This window comes from Barbus barbus (genome assembly GCF_936440315.1).
Source record: "Barbus barbus genome assembly, chromosome: 23".
Classification (NCBI taxonomy): Eukaryota; Metazoa; Chordata; class Actinopteri; order Cypriniformes; family Cyprinidae; genus Barbus; species Barbus barbus.
Window position 1 is genome coordinate 19,133,911 of NC_136751.1, and position 16,398 is coordinate 19,150,308.

The 16,398-nt window shown below is 38.8% G+C and overlaps 1 protein-coding gene across 1 annotated transcript in view; it reads right to left on the reverse strand.

The window, feature by feature from the left end:
* LOC306843014 (hydrocephalus-inducing protein homolog) overlaps nucleotides 1-16,398 on the reverse strand; it is a gene marked incomplete at its 5' end in the record, with an annotated part of 66,224 nt that overhangs the window by 1,447 nt on the left and 48,379 nt on the right. The window contains 37 exons of the mRNA XM_079374257.1: nucleotides 799-1,029; nucleotides 1,134-1,284; nucleotides 1,716-1,879; nucleotides 2,063-2,272; nucleotides 2,451-2,670; nucleotides 2,831-3,111; nucleotides 3,558-3,713; nucleotides 3,798-3,996; nucleotides 4,102-4,271; nucleotides 4,374-4,595; nucleotides 4,742-4,949; nucleotides 5,058-5,205; nucleotides 5,574-5,739; nucleotides 5,827-5,953; nucleotides 6,396-6,891; nucleotides 7,023-7,117; nucleotides 7,211-7,371; nucleotides 7,839-8,194; nucleotides 8,380-8,607; nucleotides 9,153-9,258; nucleotides 9,347-9,542; nucleotides 9,628-9,777; nucleotides 9,934-10,171; nucleotides 10,700-10,904; nucleotides 11,009-11,111; nucleotides 11,286-11,521; nucleotides 11,628-11,796; nucleotides 11,910-12,009; nucleotides 12,214-12,316; nucleotides 12,485-12,683; nucleotides 14,025-14,197; nucleotides 14,631-14,790; nucleotides 14,918-15,037; nucleotides 15,125-15,307; nucleotides 15,402-15,481; nucleotides 15,564-15,755; nucleotides 15,857-16,270. Coding sequence (XP_079230383.1) covers nucleotides 799-1,029; nucleotides 1,134-1,284; nucleotides 1,716-1,879; nucleotides 2,063-2,272; nucleotides 2,451-2,670; nucleotides 2,831-3,111; nucleotides 3,558-3,713; nucleotides 3,798-3,996; nucleotides 4,102-4,271; nucleotides 4,374-4,595; nucleotides 4,742-4,949; nucleotides 5,058-5,205; nucleotides 5,574-5,739; nucleotides 5,827-5,953; nucleotides 6,396-6,891; nucleotides 7,023-7,117; nucleotides 7,211-7,371; nucleotides 7,839-8,194; nucleotides 8,380-8,607; nucleotides 9,153-9,258; nucleotides 9,347-9,542; nucleotides 9,628-9,777; nucleotides 9,934-10,171; nucleotides 10,700-10,904; nucleotides 11,009-11,111; nucleotides 11,286-11,521; nucleotides 11,628-11,796; nucleotides 11,910-12,009; nucleotides 12,214-12,316; nucleotides 12,485-12,683; nucleotides 14,025-14,197; nucleotides 14,631-14,790; nucleotides 14,918-15,037; nucleotides 15,125-15,307; nucleotides 15,402-15,481; nucleotides 15,564-15,755; nucleotides 15,857-16,270 — 7,116 coding nt within the window. The remainder of the gene's footprint in view (nucleotides 1-798; nucleotides 1,030-1,133; nucleotides 1,285-1,715; nucleotides 1,880-2,062; nucleotides 2,273-2,450; nucleotides 2,671-2,830; nucleotides 3,112-3,557; nucleotides 3,714-3,797; nucleotides 3,997-4,101; nucleotides 4,272-4,373; nucleotides 4,596-4,741; nucleotides 4,950-5,057; nucleotides 5,206-5,573; nucleotides 5,740-5,826; nucleotides 5,954-6,395; nucleotides 6,892-7,022; nucleotides 7,118-7,210; nucleotides 7,372-7,838; nucleotides 8,195-8,379; nucleotides 8,608-9,152; nucleotides 9,259-9,346; nucleotides 9,543-9,627; nucleotides 9,778-9,933; nucleotides 10,172-10,699; nucleotides 10,905-11,008; nucleotides 11,112-11,285; nucleotides 11,522-11,627; nucleotides 11,797-11,909; nucleotides 12,010-12,213; nucleotides 12,317-12,484; nucleotides 12,684-14,024; nucleotides 14,198-14,630; nucleotides 14,791-14,917; nucleotides 15,038-15,124; nucleotides 15,308-15,401; nucleotides 15,482-15,563; nucleotides 15,756-15,856; nucleotides 16,271-16,398) is intronic.

Genomic DNA, 16,398 nt, shown 5'->3' on the forward strand with positions numbered 1-16,398 from the left:
AAGGATAGTACACCCAAAAATGAAATTTGTGTAATCATTTACTCACCATCATGTCGTTCCAAACATTTATGACTTTCCTTCTTCTGTTGAGCACAAAAGAAGGTATTCTGAAGACTGTTTGTAACTAAACAGTTTCAGTTCCCATTGACTTTGTATGGACAAAAAAGTCAAATGGGAACCAAAACTGTTTGGTTATCATCACTTTTCAAAATACCTTTTGTGTTCAGCAAAAGAGAGAAATGTTTAAAAGAACATGAGCGTGAGTAAATAAATGACAGAATTTTTATTTTTGGGGTGGACTAACCCTTTAAAACACTATGGGATCTATAAATGATGCTCAGGAACGGATTATTTTACTACATAAAGCTAGATTTATTAACAGTTTGCACCAGTACAAACCCTTCTGTTGGCATAAAAAATTACGGTCAGAATTTACTAAAGACACGCAGCAAAACATTAGCAATGAAAAGGCATAGAGAAAGTTATTCTGTGGCTGACCTTACTGCATATGCATTTGTAGGAGTTTTTCTTTCAGACACAAACGTTTTAGGAGTATTTAAACAAATCGTACAATGTGATTTACTAAAGTTTGCAGTAGTCACTTTACTGGTATTTTCAACATTATTTAATGCCCAAAGGAGCATTTTTTAACCCATTTTACACCAGAGTACATTTCCCTCACCTGATCACCCACAGAACTTTCCGGTCCCTTCCACGCCTATATGGGACTGCGGTCTCATGCTAATTTGCTCACGCTAATATATATCAACAGCTCTGTGTTTTTGAAAGTTCATCTACCTTAGACTGAGCAGGCACAAGGAACTGTGGAGGAACGCAGATGTCTGCATTCTGGCACTCTGCAGAGAAAGACACATCCACAAGAAGTGGGTTCTCCACCTCCACGGACCCTGACGTCATCTGCCTCACCCAGGTCGCCATTTCTATAGTGCTGATCACTCCTGGAGCCGTTGCTTTGAAGCTGAGATTATAGAAGAGGTGCTCGCCCGTTGTCTCATTCTTGAAAGTCACCTGTGTAAGTAAGAAATATGATGATATTTTATGGGCCATAAATTTGTTTTATAACCAAAGTAGTCTGTATTAGCACATTTTTATGGGTGCATAATGGCACTTGCTTTAGCATTGTACTGGCCCTCTTTATAAGTAAAGAAGGAGAGTGTGTAATTCTTTGTATCCAGTGCAGGCACATCAATGTATTCCAGGCCCTTCAGGGAAACAATGCCATCTGAACGATCTGGTTTGATGAGCTCCATCACAGCACGGAACCTACACAGCAGGATATAAAACATAGAGTGATAAAACATAAATTATACTAAGAAGCAGAATATAATTTGCAACTGAGGCTTCATGTCAATGAAATATTTTACCATTGTTACAAAGCATTTCCCAAGAGGCACTGTATTATGTGGCTTTTTATGGGCATTTTCATGATTACCGTGCAATAAGCGTATGTTTATGAGTAATGAATCAAGATTATGACAAAAAATGTTTATTAAACAGTACAATAGTGTATTTTACGTTGCATAATAATATAATTTCTTTCAGTGAATTCTAGCATCGTTACCGGTTGATTTTGAAATCGTTGCAATACATTTTAATTGACTGAAAAAATCTGAAAAATGGCTTATTTCATGATTGTGAAATATTGTATTGTGATTATTACATTTGCATGTATATATTTCTTGTAGATGAGGTACCTCTGAGGTCTGGGCAGCCAGTTGTGGACAGATACTGTCTGTGTGTGGTGGCTTTTGCATTTGATCTCTTCGGTTATTGTGGCTTCAGCCTTCGGTGGCTCAGATGTGCCATGCAATATGTACAGTATTCCACTGCCATCAGGAAAAGAGAAGAAAACGGAGCCCTGCACCACAGCAAAGGGACATGTCATTAACAGTGGAAAATAGCATATAGTTTTTCTTTTTAATTATTGTACTGACATTGTTTTTCATAATGGATATTTGCACACTTGCTTTATTTTGACTGAACAATTGTTTCAAAAATAATTACTGGAAATAGTCCTAATCTTGTGGCGAGAGTGTCATACCTCATGCCTTTCCCCGTCTGCAGTCATGACCAGTGGCTTGTATGTGATCTCACAGGTATTCTGCTGCAGGGGCTCAATGAGGAGAGTGGGTGGCCCGCTCCAGTGCTCTCCCTCTATGACACATTTCAGAGTCCAGCGCTGGTTAATGCGGTTGGGTAGAGCCAGAGACTGAGTACACTGACTGCGCACCTGACACACGAAATTCACCACCTGCTCACACAAAAGAGAAAGCAAGCAAGAAAATGAATTAGCCTTGCTTTTTAACTTCAGCATTTCATCAGCACATCTAATATTAGCAAACATACAAGGTTTCAGTACTCACTAAAGGAAATTCTGACACGCAGAAACATTCAGACTTGTGTTTTCTTCTGTTTTTGCAACAACTTACCTCTGTTGCAACCGGAGGGACAATGCAGGAGCCAGTGAGGGTGAGTTTTAATGGTTTGCCCCCCTCTATAGTACAGCATAGATCATCATAGCGCAGATCTTGACTCAGCTCGGTAGGGGCAAAGGTCACTTCAAGGGATACTTCCATTCCTGGGGTGATGTAGCCCTCAGCAGGGAAAATTATGAAATCTGGAGCAAAACTCTTTACATCCCATTTGAATCTGAAGAGAACAAGGAAAAGCTGAAGATGCCAAAACACAAATACATATTTCTGTCTGAGTCCATGTAATAGCATTGTCACTCAGATTCAGTCATTTACCGAACCAGCCACACATTTTAGATGCAACCAGTCACTGAATTTTAAGGTTTTGCGATGTGTACCTCACACCAATGTCTCCTGTGTTCTGCATTATAATGCGACGGGTGGCTTGGCAGCGCTGGACCACAGCTCCAAACTGCAGGTAGTCTGTGTCCAGTCTGACCTCCACTCCCTGACAACATCCCTTCATGGCCAGCAGGGGGCGAACAGCACCTAAACACTCCAGCTGCAGCTCTTCAGTGAAAGGAGGCATGCGCTGTTCAGGAGAAAAGAGAAGCTCCACTACACAGCGGCCACCCCCCTCTTTAAGTGTCACCTCCCCTTCTGGACGCACTGACAAGATCTGTGAAAGCACAATTATTTTTTAATGTAATGTACGCAGTGCAGTGGAATGTGTGCATTTATTCACATACATTCGGGTCCAAATTTCTATTTCAAGCAAATGCTGTTCTTTTGAACTTTGTATTCTCCAAAAAATCATGAAAAAAATGCAACATTGATAATAAGAAATGTTTCTTGATTAACAAATCAGCACATTAGAATAATTTGTGAAGGATCATGTGACACTGAGTAATGGCTGCTGAAAATTCATCTTTGCCCAGCACAGGAATAAATTACATTTTAAAATATATTCGAATAGGAAACAGCTGTTCTAAATTGTAATAATATTTCACAATATTACTGTTTTTATTTCATTTTTAATCAAATAAATACAGCCTTGGTGAGAAAAAGAGACTTCTTTCAAAATCTTTAAAAAAATAACTTAGTGAGGAAGTGTACATGTGTTACCATAGAGTCCTGAAGAAGGTTATCAGAATGTCTGCGAAGACTAAAAGTCAGGGAAGCGTGGCTGTTGTTCACCAGAGGGATTAATTTCCGACTTTGCTGGCCAGTCTGTAGAGCTCCAAAATTGACCACCTTATGAGCGGAGTCCTCCAAATGAATCTAAGACAAAAACAGGGGAGGATGAATATCTTTTACATCAGGATGTAGATATGTAGAATTATGCAAATCGCAAAACTTTGTCACCTTCATCTCAACACCCTGTCCCAGGATCTCTACCACTTGTTTGGCACACTTGTTCATCTCAAAAACCACCTTCTCGCAGTAACGAATTGCTTTGCGCGGGTAGAATGAGAAGAGAACCTCCACGGAGTCGCCAGGAGAAAGGACTTGAGAGGTGAAGCTGACTTCCAAGACAGGTGTGTTGGAGAACAAGCAGTCTAGACTGAATAAATACCATAGTATTTAAAAAAAAAAAAACATAACACTTTCATTAGATTTGCATTTTAAAGTGTGAAAAGCAGTTTTCTAAAGTTTTTGTTTTTTTTACCTGATTCCTCTGCTGCTTCTGTTGCTAATCACCAGTGTGTGTGTAACAGGTACCATACCAACACAATATATGAAATGCCTTCCAAAGTTGTGCTTTAGGAAAGAAAATTCCAGATCTGGAGCCACAGCTGAGCCCTTTAGTGCACAACAGAATATCGGCCCATTCTTTACCTACAAACAGTGGAAAGAAAAAAATTGAATGCAGAAAAAGAAAAATTATGTAAATATTATTTTGTTCGATAAAAAGGACATTAAGTAATGGACAGGGTCTACCTTAACAGAAAACGTCAGATCTTTGAGCACACATTTCCGCTGCGGCCAAAAGGTCAAGATGCAGGAACTCTGTCCACCTACAGCCACTGTGTCCAATTTAGGTTCCACCTGCAGGTGGGGTTGCAGCGCTGCCAGACCAGACAGGTCATACTCAACCTCTAAACTGAATTTCCCAGGATTAGAGACCACAAATGTACATGTGGATTTATCGTTTAGCTCCACCTATTTAGGGAACAGATAACAGGAAGTGGCAGAAAGCTTGATCTAAATGTTTTGTGCTGGAACCCTGCCAAAGACAAATCTCTCACACAACATACTGGCATGCACACTAAACAAGGGTGCATAAGTAACTCCACATAAATTTGAACCTGTTTGAAGTCCACAGGATGGATCTGGTTTGATGAAAGCTCTGTGATGGACCCCTCGGGGCTCTCATATCGCACATGAGCATTCATGCTGTAACACTCTCCCTTCACGTTCATGGTCAGCGGCTGGAGCTTCCTCCGCACTGTCACTACTAGATTAAAAGCCAAATCTCCCTCCCGAGTGGGAGTGATCCGTATGACCAATGGGATCCTGTCAGAGGCAGATGTTAAGAACAAGATCAATATTCAAATTCAAGCTCTTTTTTTTTACTCAAAGAGGATATGAGTGTTATGTCTTTATATGAGTGAAATAACATACTTATCTTTAGGTGGAACTGTTCCCTCCATAGGCTCTAGAACCAAGCTGTCCTGGTAGCCCTCAGAGTGGCACGAAGACTCTTGGACCATAAAATGGAATGGTTGATCTTCTCTGTTCACCACAAACACAGTCTGATGAGCTTCAAAACCTGCACACACAAGCACATGGACACTCCTGCTGAAAAGACTGGAATACATTACCAGTAACATATAATAAAATTAGAATTGTCCATTTTCTTTATATCTAAACCAGTTCACATTTCAGTCCTAGCTGTCATAATTTGCATAAAGTCTCAGTGCCTTTTTTCTATACACTGAAACGCAATATGATCCTATGTTGTTCATTGTATGGACAAAAACAGCAGATACTCATTAAAATAACTTCTGTTGTGTTCCACAGAAGAATGAAACCAATACAAGGTTTGGAACAGCATGAGGGTGAGTAAATTATGACAGTTTTTTTTGGGTGAACTGTTCTTTTAACATGGTCGAATTGTGCATTTTATTGAAACCTCACCTAGTAGCAAACTGCCTAGATTGAGGTGGGCTCGATCAATATAGACAACAGGCTCATTAACAGTGCCCACCAGCAGAAAGGGCAAAGACAAGTTGTGCTCAGGGATTAAGAAGGTCCAGAAGGATTCCACTAAATCTAGGTTGAGAACCTGGTACTCAAATGAGACCTGAAAACAGATTCAAATTTAATATCGATTCATGTCTGAAAAGCAGAATATTTGCAGCATGATTTGTTAAAATCTCAAACAAAACACCTTCACTTCTTTCCCCGGCTGAATGGACTTGTTTGGTGTAAGGCAGCTGAAAGAAGATTTGCCCATGTCCTCACATCTCCAGATGAAAGAGTATGGCTTGTTTGTGGGATTAATAACACCAAATTCCCTGAGAGAAAATAATGTATTCGTTATTTGTGTTATGCAATAATAAATTACCCATATTTGAAATCTGGAACAAGTCTGTCAGTGTCCTGTTTATATATAGTACACATAATATATACTGTTAGGATCATGTGACGCTGTAGACTGGAGAAATGGCTGCTGAAATTTCAGCTTTGTCACCACATGAATGAATGACATTTGAAAATATATCAAAACACAAAACAGTTATTTTGAATAGCATTTTACAATATTACAGTATACTTGTAAGTATGATCAAATACATGCACACTACAGTATATGTATAATATATTTATAAGTATGTATAATTTAAGTCTATATAATATAGTATAGTATATAGAAATTTACATATATGCATATTATATTTGTTTGTAATATAAACAACGTGACTCCAATCAAAGTCAGAACTATCCAATGAAATGTTTTACCTGCGGACAGACGTGCCAATACCCACTGAGGTGAACTCTATAACCCTGGTATTGGGGTCCACAGTGAGGGGACTGTGGGGCTCAGGGTTCCGCCTGTTTCCAGTGAGGTAGTCTGAATCCTTTAGGTGGAAATGACAGTATGGCAGCAAACTGCGACCACTTACGGTGATCACAGGACTCTGCTGATCCTTCAGATTAGCGATGCTACAAATTAAAATTAAAAAGTTTAGAACTGAGCAAAAAGTCATAATCAGCCAATAATTTCCCCTCTGAGAGTCTGACCTGCAGATCAAACTGGCCTTAAACTCAGCCACTTCCAGAGGGGAGAACCGGATGTGGAAAGTTAGACTCGCTCCTGGGCTGATAAACCCTACATCAGGTTCAACGCTGAAGGGAGGAAGCTCTGGGTCTCCTAGCAGTAGAGAGGACACACTCTGCAGAGAGCTCGCTGGTCTTTCTGGTGTCCTACTCCCTTGAGCTGAGCGGGAAGTCCTACCTGATCCATCAGATATATTGATTACATTAATACAGTTTTTTTTTTTGATTACTTGCATCTAACGAAAATCAGTATAAAAACATACTTCTGTGGTACATCAGACCATAAACATTTTAAGGCTGAAGATTTACCTCCATGTTCAAAGCATACAGTCTTTCCATATGTCTCCATCAGAACCTTCCAGGAATACTCTAGCTTAACACTGCCTTTGTTCTCCATCTGGAGGCTAAAAAAACATAACATCACTTATGAAAATCCGAAAATTCAATGTGCAAAATTCATTTTTAAGCAAATATTGTACGAGTGCATTTAAACTTACTGAAAGACTCTGGTCTGGTACAGCATTGTGTCTTTGAAACGGATGGGTCCAGTATCACATTGGTATTTGGCATAATCACATGTGGCACTAACTATCAGCTCCAACTCTCTTGAGGAGTTCTCCACCACAGAGTGAGGAGGCTCCAGGTCTGTCGCTACTACCTAATCACAGTGACAAGATTATAACAATTAGAGGTCAGTTTTAATTTAACACCTTTAATATCTTAACATTTATCTGTTTCCATCTCAGCGTAAAAAAACAGGGTCATTTTAACTTTGCTAGTAATTGTGACTTTATTTTATAGTAATTGCAACTTTATATTTTGCACTTGACTTTACCTACCACTTCACAGTATCTTGCAATTGTGAATTCATATTTAATAAATGACACATCATATCTCCCAATTGCTACTACATATCTAACAATTGCCACTTTATTTTTCTTCGTATCGAACAATTACATATTTTATTCATGTGACTTTTTATCTCACAATGTGACTTTACATCTCATTTTAAACAAAAAAAAAATTGAAGTTAATGAAGTACCCCCAGTAAAAGATGCACCACAGGATTTGCATTATTCTAATTTGTGCTACTGTCATCTCTATCACTGATTCTATGAGACTCACCTTCCGTTTGGTTGGTTGTTGTGACGACTTGTCTACATCCATCCATTTAACAGTCCTATGACAGTCATCCCAGTCCCGGACCTGGTCTACAGGCTGCTCAAAGGTAATACTGCTGAGTTTACATTTTATTGTTTGTGCGTTCAGCTCAATGGGCTCCTCTGAGCAGAAGTTCACTGTCACAACTTTGGAGCAATCAGCATGCAGGTGACCAACTTGTGGAGTAAAGCTCAGCTGTGGGCCACTGGGAAGCCATTCAAAGCGCAGCACCTTGGAGCTGCTTGGGTTTGTCATGGTAAAAGTTTCTTGATAAGTGTGGCCCACGTGACAGTCTCCAAAATCCAGAAGGTCAGACAGACCTGAGAGAAGCATTCAGAAGGGATAATTACCATAATTACCAACAGTGGGTACTGAAACCAAAAATATCCATAAAATAAATGGTATAATTTTTTATTCAATCATGCTTTTGAATGTCTGAAATATTCCAATTTCTAAGAGTTAGCAAAAAGCACATTAATAACTGCATGTCCTATGCATTACTTACTTTCACTACTGTCCTTCTGAACTTTGCTGCCAATGTTATCCAGGATGATGATGTCATGGTAACCCTCACCCACAAGCTGCACCACTGTCTGATCATACTGGTTATCCTTTACCATTAACTTCAAGCAGGCCTCAAACTTCTGAGCCACCTTTGGATGAAACCCGACCTGGAATTCTGCTTGTTGTCCAGCCGTGAGAATCAGAGAGGCTACATGTACTAGTTGCGTCTCTGAAGAGAATCAAAAATGCAATTATGTCACACACATTTGATTTTAATATGTTTCTGTTGCATATTTCATGCTACTGTTTTCTTTATTTCAATTTACTGCTTATGGTTGCCAGCCTCAAGCTAAATTTATACACAAGTCATAGAAGAAATAACACTTTGTTCCTTCACATACACTACAGCTCTCTGTAAAAAAGTAATAATCACAAAGCTTGAAATGACTTTATTAAATTTTAAAATATTCAAATAGTTTATTATACGACTCTCTAGAATATAAGATTCTGACTGGTCAATGTCTGCATTCTTTGGTCAAACATGACCGCTTAACATCAAGGGATCTGATCATTGCATTTTATGATAAAACCAGCTCTAAATGATCTCTTTAACTTATAAACAATGACACCCAATCTAATGAAACAGAAGAAGGTCCAAAACAATCTGCTGCTGTTTGTGTTATTGGTTTCATAGCTCATTTGAAAAGCAAATCATAACAGCATTTTGCAGAAATAAATGTCTATGCAGACTCTTCATTTGTGTTTATGGCTTGCCTTCTCTGGGATTGCTTTCTATTTGTGAGGAGGCCAGTCTGCAAACAGTGCCAGGAGCAGCTTTTAGAGTGAAAACGTCCAGGTGACACTGTAGTACAATGCTAACCTGCAAATACAAGGAAAGAATGGATTATTACAATAAAAATTAAAGTCAGAGAAATTAAAATTTAGCTGAAAACTAATTTTGATCTTACTTGTGCAGGCACATTTCCATTGTTCTTGATCACTAATGGAAGACTCTGCCTTCGTCCCACCAATAAGCGCTTAAACTGCAGCACTGGCTGACCTCGATTAGTCCTCTGAATAGGTCTCAGAACAGTGATGCAGGGCAAATTGCCTTCACCCATTAGATCAAACACCAGAGCTTTGGGTTTGGTGGCAGAAGCTTGACTGTGTTACAAAACAGAATGGCTAAAGCCTCAACAAACTATCAACAACCATCTAAACATTTCAAACCTGTATTTAAAGCAGTTACCTTGCGGTCCCTTTCAAAAGTGCCTCAAACACCGCATGATATGTGTGCATAGTCAAAGGAGAAAAGGTGATGGTGGCAAAAGCATGAGAGTGGCTGGGGATACACAACTTTGTAGGGGTCACCTCAAAAACCTCTACATTGTGTGTTGATGTCTTAAATCACAAAAAAAAGGTTAACAGAAATGTTAGGCAAAGAGACAGTTAAGTTTACAATTACCAGTTACAATATTTCAAAACATATAAAATTGCTATAAAATTCTTACATATTTGGCAGAATAACATCAATAGTGGCAGAACCACTTCTCACAAACATACCTTGACTGTTCTGATCACCAGGCTGAGTTCACAGGATACTTTTCCTGGATTGGTCAGCCGGAACTGGGCTTTGGATGACTGACCCACCAGTACATTGTTAAAGATAAACTTGTTCTCATCCTGTACATAGATGCCCATACTGTCCCGGTATTGCTCACACTGCAGCATGCTACTGTTTTTACAGATACGGTGCTCCTCAAAGATAGAAGCAATGTCTGTACTCGCTATTCCTGTAAACAATACAGTCATAGAGTGATCATTTTTACACTATAATTCATACTGGTTTAGTAAACTTTTTTTTTAAGCGGCAAGTCATTCATTAAACGCATCATGAGCCCAGAGGCAGAGCTACACCATGGGGCCCACTGAGCCTAGAGGTGGAGCTGCATCAGAGGACCTACTGAGTCCTGGGGTGCACCCGCACCACAGGGCCCACTAAACCCAGAGGCATGCACTAAAATGTGGATAATGGCGGGTAGAGTTCAATGTAATAAAAATAATGGATGGCTAATATAAAATAAAAAATATACAATTCTTTTAGCATTTCAAGACCAGAATAAGAACCCTTACACAATCAGGATATATTGATAAAGTTAAATAAGTTACATAAAATTGGTGCCTCTCTTCAATGAAGAGGACAATTTATCAAAACATCAAAACACTCAACTCTTATGAACCATAAAAGAATGAACAAAAAAAAGTACATAATAAGAGAACATACTTCACAGAGCATTATATAGAATCATTCAGTCACAAACCTGGCATACAAACTTCTGCTATTAGCTTGTATGGAATCCCATCAGGGATGTCAGAGGGGTCTCTGTCAGTGATGTCTATAGCTAGACATTCCTCCCAACTACCTACATGCTCTGCCTTGCAATCCACAGTAACCACTTGTTGGACTCCAGGTGCCAGAACCCCAAAGCACGGAGACAACGAAAAAATACCACATGTCAAATGTATCTGTAAAAAAAAAAACACACATCCAAATTATTTATAATATATTACATATTAGATTGTTACTGTACACTCTATCAAGAACTGTAAATAAAGAATACTTTTCCTACCTGTGTTGATATACCAGTCTCATTCTGCACAGTGTGTCGTAATTCACTGGCACTGGGTGGTTTTGTAGTATAACTGTCTTTTGATGGCTTCTTACTTCCCAAGCTTAAAAAAAAAACCATTTAATTTAATTTGATATATAGTAGTCAACATTTTAAGTTGATCAAAAAAGTTAATCAAAGTTGTCCTAAGATTGTGTTTTATTATGTTTTTATCATTCTTTTTATGATGTATTTATTTTTTTACAATATATAACTATATTTTTTACAATAGTCATACCCTCTCCTCTGTGCAGGAACTGGGGCATTTTTACACATCCTAATGGTGAAACGCATCTCAAAGATGCCTCTGTTCTCCACAATGAGAGTCTGTTTCTTGCGACAGCCATACACCAGTGGGCCAAAGTTGATATCATTAGAGGGATTGACACTGTATTTGGAGAAAAGTGCCTGGACCGACACTTTGATTGGTATAGTGTTAATGGTCTCGCCGCCATCCAAACTGGGCTCAATAACCTGGAGAAAATACAACACAACTCATTCTTTTTCATCTCTGATGACAGCAAAACTAAAATAAAATACTGTATGATAATGAATCTATTAAGTGGTAAGATTAAAAGACCTGACAGCAAAGGATTGGGCTATCTCTGATGGACATCTCCTGGTTGTGGTGATAAATAATCTGGACAGTACTGGGCTTATTGTTGGGGCGTAATGAGCCTTTCTGAGGAGTGATGGAGAACACTGAGTTCAGATCTGGCATTCCTGGCTCTGTGGCCACTAGGTTAAATCTGTAAGTGAAAATTATTTTTTTAAAAAGGAGGGAGAAGAAATGTTAAAGACATCTTTGATGCTTTTCTTTTCATTAAAATAGAAGACTATTAATATCTATATAGTAACTTACTTAAAGGCTATGTCATATTTGCCTTTGTTTTCCAACTTAATAGACCGTTTGACCTCTTCTGATACTTTGATTGTTCCAAAGTCTACTGAACCATCAGAATCTACAACAAATGCAAAAACAGTATCAAATGAATAAAGGGAATTTGCATGGTCACTATATTACACAGAAGAAAGAAAGTCATACAGGTTTAGAACAAAATGAGGGTGAGTAAATGATAACAGAATTTAATTTTAGGGTGAACTGTCTTAGCTGAAAAAATAATGTGATGGTGTGATGAGCCAGTCAGCTGTTTTTAGGCAAGTACCTTCTGGAATGGTTATGTCCACTGCAATATCATAGGCCTCTGCAATAATCTGAATGTTCTCTGAATGTTGAACGATGCCAAGAATGTTCTCCACATCTGACACCTGGTAAACATACATGTCTAATCAGACACATGCATACAAACTAATGCACACAAGTACATGTACATGAATTACAATTGCATTTACTCTTTATCTGCATTAAAAATCTTCACATTTGTAAACACGGCTAATGATTCAATTACAAAAAGGTTGTTTTTCATTCTGCAGTACCTCTAAACAAATGGCCCTCTTCAGTTTGACAGGGTTCTTGGCTATAAAATACATGTGCAGCCTGAAGTCAGAATGAGGCATTATGATGCCTTTGTTCTGAGACACGCTGAATTCATCCCCAAGAATCTCCAGGCCCCTCAGCCTCCAAGCAGCTGGCATAAGGGTGTTATTGCGCAGACATAAACTCTGGGTTTCTTTTCTGCAGACAAAATACAAAAAATTTATGAATAGGATTTTTTCACCTGTAATATATCTGATTAATTATAATAATCAAAGCTGCAGTCCGTAACTTTTTTTGGTTAAAAATGATCCGAAATCAATATTTGAGCAAGTACATAACCAGCCAGTGTTCAAAACTACCGCCTTACTTTAGCCCGATTCACAACGGTTAGCTTATAATAATGTTTTCTAATTTGAGTGGTAGGTTTTCGTGGGAAATTCAAGCATGGCACTGCGTCATTACGTCACGTCTGTAAACATAAAGAAGTTGTCCCGGCTACTAGGCTATCACACTTGAGGTTCCTGCAGGTGGCGGATTGTTTAGCCTTTTCTCACAGCAGCTAGAATAATTAAATGTATCGTTTTGATGGCGGATCGTAATCCAGAAAGGATTATGTGTTTATGAAACAAAATTAAATTCTATTCCAGTTTTAAATGTGCTTCTGATTACAGATAGCCTGGGATTACACAAGATTTGCATTTTAAAGAAAACCAGTTCGAAGGGAGCATAATTTGCTTTTGGGGTTAAAAGAATTTCTTAATATGAAATTCGAATGGCATGACAATTACATTAGACTGTGCAGAAACTGAAATCTACATGTTAATACACACTATACTCATAGTCATGCAATGCTGATGTTGTTTACATTTACATTTATTCATTTAGCTGACGCTTTTATCCAAAGCGACTTACAATTCCTATATATGTCAGAGGTCGCACGCCTCTGGAGCAACTAGGGGTTAAGTGTCTTGCTCAGGGACACATTGGTGTCTCACAGTGGATTCGAACCCTGGTCTCTCACACCAAAGGCATGTGTCTTATCCACTGCGCCATTACCACCCACGTTAACATTAACAATTTGAGAATAAAGTATAACAATAATAATAATTTACATGGTTTGATGTGATATGAGCAAACCGATTGTTAGATTTAATCACCATTGGTAGCGCGATTTATTGTAATGATTTTTCTGCAGTTGTTCAGAAGAAATGTGACAGACTTTTTACTTACTGGTTCAGATGGCAATATACGGTGAAAATTCTTATTTAGGTCATATATTCCAAGACGTAGGCTAGAGTCTGTGATTGCGAAGTACAGTAAATATCCACACCGGTGCAGTGACTGACAGCTACACATTCACCTCAAAACATAAGATTAATTTGCGCTGAAGCCGTGCCAGAATACAGCCCATGCAAGCAAGATAATTCCACAAGCAGCTGCAATTCCAGGTTTTCAAACAGAGATGGCGACAAAGAGGCAAAATTTATGGACAGCAGCTTTAACAAAAAATCTGTATATGTTGAAGTGAATGTAGTAGACCTGTATGGTGGAGTTTTGTCAAACTGGAGCAGCTTGCGGTCCAGCTCCAGTTCAGGCCTGACTCCTATACAGGAGAAGCGGAAGACAACAGGCTCTGGGTTCCCCTTGATGCAGCACACCAAGCTGTCTTCTATATGTTTGGGGGTATTTGGGTATGCCCACACCATCAGTAGCTGTCAGGAGGATATCAAACATTAATAACAAGAGAGTTTGATTCAATGCCTTTTTTGGTGTTATGAGACTGAGGCTGAAGATGGTACAAAGGTGGCTAAAAAAGAAAGGTTTCAATGTGTACAACTTCAAAACACAAGACAAAGAAGGAATATGTCCACACACACACACACACACACACAATGAAATTAAAGCTCCAAAAAATGTATTGCAACATTTCAACCAGTTGGTCTTCATAAGGCACATCATGGTTAATCACAAAGGTGGTTAACAAATTTAAGAAATGGCTAGTTAGATTGTTTGGGGCAAATACAGCTAATTCGATATTTTTAACCATAAAATGTGATTCAAATCACATTTTACATATTTAAAAAATGGCTTCCAGCTCAATTAATCCTAAAATTACATTCTGCAAAAAACAAGAAATTTGCATACCTTTCGCTCTTTGGGTTCCAGTGTCATATTCGGAGGGTCAAGAAGGAAAGTGGTGGCCTTGGTGTCATGTTGAAAGCAAAAATGGATCTCTGCCTCCATTTTAGAAGTATTGTGAATTACAAACTTATCCATGTTCTCAGGATATTTTGCTTCTTTATACCTGGGTCAGGATAACATCATTAATATTACAAAAATTTATTATAGAATAACTTTAATAGAAAAGTATTGTTAAGACACTCAATAATGACAAAAGAGTTCATTTAGCACAGAAAACAACATGCCAGCACCTGTCCCTGGTCTTTCCACACAGCAGAGGCCCAAACTCATACAGATCTGACTGGACAATGTAAGTCTTTTGAAGTCCAATCTCAGACCGTAAGCTCTTTTTGCAGTGTGCAAACACAATCCTATTACATAAGCACACAAACACTATGTAGTACACGTACAAGGACAATGATAACCACTGTATATTTTCCTACTGAAATGTTACTCACTTAGGGACTCTGCTTATAGTTGGGTAAACACAACTTCCTCTGCAGTATAGCTGATAACATCGCTTAGTCCCCATCACCTCAAAGCTGAAAGTCTGATCAAAATTTCCAAGAACAGAAGAGTAAAACCTGATCCGTAGAGTGATGACTCCATTTGATGGTACAATCCAGCGGAAACTAGTGAGTCTGTAAAAGAACAGCAGATTTCCAGGTTTCAGTGAAATCGTTCTGTTTATTTGTGATTGTACATGAAGTTTATGTGTGTAAGGAACCTCCTTACCCCTGCTTGTATTCTGGGTTGGGTTCCTCAGAAGGCACACCCTGGCCAGGATTAGATGTGTTAGTAATCGTCATGCCCTCCTGCAGGAAGACAAGTAGACCGCTTTTTAATAAGTCTTTTTCCACATTTAAACTAAAGTCTATTTCTTCAAGACTTTAGTACCTTTTCTGATCTCAGGTCTGCTTCTTTCTTCTCTGGCAGATCCTCACAAGACGTGGGCATCAAAAAAGTAAAACAGCTGTTGGAGAGCTGTGTGTTGGGAACTGATCTCACCTTAGGGTATGGGACTATGGAGAATATTATAGGTGGTGGGATGGGTGGACCTTTAGGTCCTAACCCTAATCCATCCAAAACCTGTGAGAATTTTTTTTTTTTTATTTACTTGATATTCTATGGATACAAAATTTGCACAACGAAGAACTGCTCCAACATAAAGAGGAACCGAAGTACTATACCTCTTCATGGGAGGGTAGTTTCATGCTACTGATGATCTCAAATCCATCCAGTTGTTCCTTCTCTTTTATAGACAGCCAGATGTAGGGGATAGGCTGTGGAACCACTATCTTTTCCGAGCCCTCTGCAACATCAGTTGACACTTGGGTCTGACTGGGAGCTGGTGACTTCATATCTGCAGCCTCCACTTTCAGCTTTTCCTTCTCAGCTTTCTCCTTCTCTCGTTCCTTCTTGCTCTTCTTGGCAGAGGGAGGAGGACAGTTTGTTATGTCTACAGTCTCTTGGGCTTCGGAGACCATGGGCTGTAATAAGAGACTCTGTGTTCGGTCCCAGAACTGAAGAGTGTGTTGGAGTTCTGGCTGACTCTGTTCATATAGATGGAATCGGGCCAGTAGCTGTCTGTCACTCTCACTGGACTGTTAAAGAAGAACAACAAAATATAGTGTTCAAAATAGATTTCAAAGATAACTGGACAACGCAAACCAGCCAGACAATCTCTTTTAAAGTAATTATAATTGGTGCTGTTTGTGGTACATGAATTATA